The 2899-nt window shown below is 31.4% G+C and overlaps 1 protein-coding gene across 1 annotated transcript; it reads left to right on the forward strand.

Moving 5' to 3' along the window:
* The first annotated feature begins 282 nt into the window (after positions 1–282).
* On the forward strand, positions 283–1431 carry LOC106682178 (cAMP-dependent protein kinase catalytic subunit alpha). Its single transcript, XM_014422898.2, has one exon. It carries the CDS (start codon positions 359–361, stop codon positions 1397–1399), a length of 1041 nt encoding a protein of 346 aa, XP_014278384.1. The 5' UTR covers positions 283–358; the 3' UTR covers positions 1400–1431.
* Positions 1432–2899: the final 1468 nt, after the last annotated feature.

Below are 2899 nucleotides of genomic sequence, written 5' to 3' on the forward strand. Positions count from 1 at the left end.
ACACCATAACTAACATTCTGGGAATATTCTCGATGGGAGGGGATTATTCATTTTGAGAGAAATTCGTCAGATAAGTGAACATTAAAGTTTATTTTATCTCATTTTAAATTTTTTAACTCATTTTACCTTAAATCAAAGGTTACATTAATCCTCATTTCGAGTGGATCACGAATACCTTTTAAACTGAGTAACTACATTTACAAGAACTTTCGGATTAAGAATTTAACATGTGATTGGATGCTTTTCATATGTTTGAACGTTATCACATAATTAATACTTAAATACAATATGAGCGGAATAGTATTTCTTTCCTTTCGGTATCAGTTAGTAGAAACCATAGGTTTTAAAAATATAATAGATGAAGAAGAAGTCGATTATCCGACGTGTCAAGGTCCTACCGCAGAAAAGAAATATATTACCGATACAAGATTGGAAAAACTTTCTAATAGAAGGAGAAAAAGAGTTCAATGCACTTTATGATGGTTTGATTGTACCCAAACATAACAAGGATGATTTCGACTTCATCAAACTCATTGCAGAAGGAACGTATGGGCAGGTGTACCTCGCTCAATTACGAGAAAATGAGACAAAATATGCAATCAAAGTGGTTAAAAAAAGTAAAGAGGAATCATCGAAACCAATCCACAACTATTTAGTAGAAAAGAAGGTCCTCCAAGCAATAAATTTCCCATTTTGTATCCAACTGGAGATGTTCTTCCAATGTCCCGAGTACATTTACCTCTGTCTTCCCTATCATCCTTGCGGTGATTTGTTCAAACAACTAAGGAAAAATCGTAAATTCAAGGAAACAGTTTCGAGGTTTTACGGAGCACAGGTAGTGCTTGCATTGGAGTACCTCCACTACCTTTCGGTGGTGCACAGGGACATAAAGCCGGAGAACATCCTCCTGCAAAACAATGGCTACATCAAACTCACCGACTTCGGTCTCAGCAAGAGGATCCATGAAAAAAGAACTTACACATTTTGTGGTACGCCTGAATACGTGGCACCCGAGGTGATCCTTCACAAGGGTTATGGAACAAGTGTCGATTGGTGGTCGTTTGGCGTTCTCCTGTACGAATTGACGTCCGGCAGCACACCTTTCAAGGCATTGCACTGTTTGGAGACCTATGGTAAAATCATCACTGCAACATATACGAATCCGCCTTACTTCACCCAACAATTGGATGACTTGGTGGAAAACCTTCTCCAAGTAGATTTATCCAAGAGGTTTGGTAATCTGAAGAGTGGGAGTGACGACATCAAGAATCATTTATGGTTCCAAGGCACAGACTGGACGGCGCTGTATAACTGTTCACTGCCTTCTCCTTATATGCCATTAACTGTGTGTACTGATTCTTCCAGAGATAGTTCAGTTAATGAATTAAACAAATTTTAAAATACAGGAACATTGATTTTTTTTTTAATGTATTTCTATCGAACGCTTATTTATTTTCCAAGTTGAGATATAATAACATTACAGCTGCTATTGTCGGTGCTTGTTAATAAAATCCTGTTTCAATTATTTAGAGATTACAATTACATATGACACTATTACTTACTTATTTTCAATAGCAAAACAAGCTGGATAAATATTTATTGCATTTTAATGTGTTAAAATAATACTGAAAAAATAAAACAAATGCTTTTGTTTGTAGAAAATGACTATTGATCACGATAAAAATAATATATTTAGCAAAGGTAGTTGTATCTAAGCAAGGATCATTTTAATAATTACAGTACAATATTGAAGAGCAAAGGAATATATTTAGTAAAAAATTAAATGCAGGCCACAAAAGCACTTGGTGGGCTCGTGTTTCAGCTATCGCATTTTAATGATTTTCGGCTTAATATATGGCCAGGTCTTTATATATAATATATATATATATATATAAAGACCAGGGAAGGCGAAAATTTAGATAATTTTTTTTTAATTCCTTATCGCCATGAAAATTTGTATTTTAGGATTTCTCGAGGTGGAAATAATGGATATAAATTTGATTTATAAGTATAAGATAAGGAAGCCGTGAAAATGAGGCGGTATCGGATAGAAAGGAATATTTTTATATTCCGTTGTTCAAATATTATAAAAACTGTTGTTATCATTATCTAATTATTCTATATGTTTAGGTTTACACCTTTTTATTTAATATTCTTTATTTAATTCTTTTACATTTATTGTTTTCATTATATTATTCCAACTATATTTTCTATCGGTATACATTATTAGTAACGTATTAGGTCATTTAATTTACATTTAGTTTTCCCTACATTAGATGATTCTTAAATTTATTACTATTATCATATTTTTATATCTCTTTCTTGCATTTTAAATAAAACCGTTACCGATCGCCTTCCTCCCTGGATATTTCAGATTTTCTGACGAAGTTTCGAAAGCTCTCAACTGGAACAGGTTGATGATTTGTTCTCTAGTCATTTATTATTATTAATATTATTTTTATTTATTCTTTCTCGACCTTTATTTAATCTCAAAGTACTTCTTTATTTTCCGTCTTTTAGTATCTTGAATTTTGTTTTCTGATATCCACTTTTCTATTTTTACATGTTATTTATTACGTCTCCTGTTTATTTTTAACCGAATAGTTCCTGTATTTTTTTTTTATATTAATACTATTTTATTTATTCTTTTCTTTCATTTATATAATGTTTTCTTTTCTCTTTTATTTACATAATTTTAACTCTACCTTAATTTACCGTTTTGTATTTTATTATCCTACTAAAATACTTTCGGGAGAACAAAAAAAAAATGACTGATTCTATAAAATGATTTTTACTTACTAAAAATTTAAAAAAATATATATATAATGAGGATTTCAGTAAAGTCAACAGGTCAACGGATTTTTTTAAAGAAGAAATCACTAAGTCGGGCCAGTATTAA

The sequence above is a fragment of the Halyomorpha halys genome, unplaced genomic scaffold (genome assembly GCF_000696795.3).
Source record: "Halyomorpha halys isolate HHAL.00 unplaced genomic scaffold, Hhal_1.1 Scaffold394.1, whole genome shotgun sequence".
Lineage (NCBI taxonomy): Eukaryota > Metazoa > Arthropoda > Insecta > Hemiptera > Pentatomidae > Halyomorpha > Halyomorpha halys.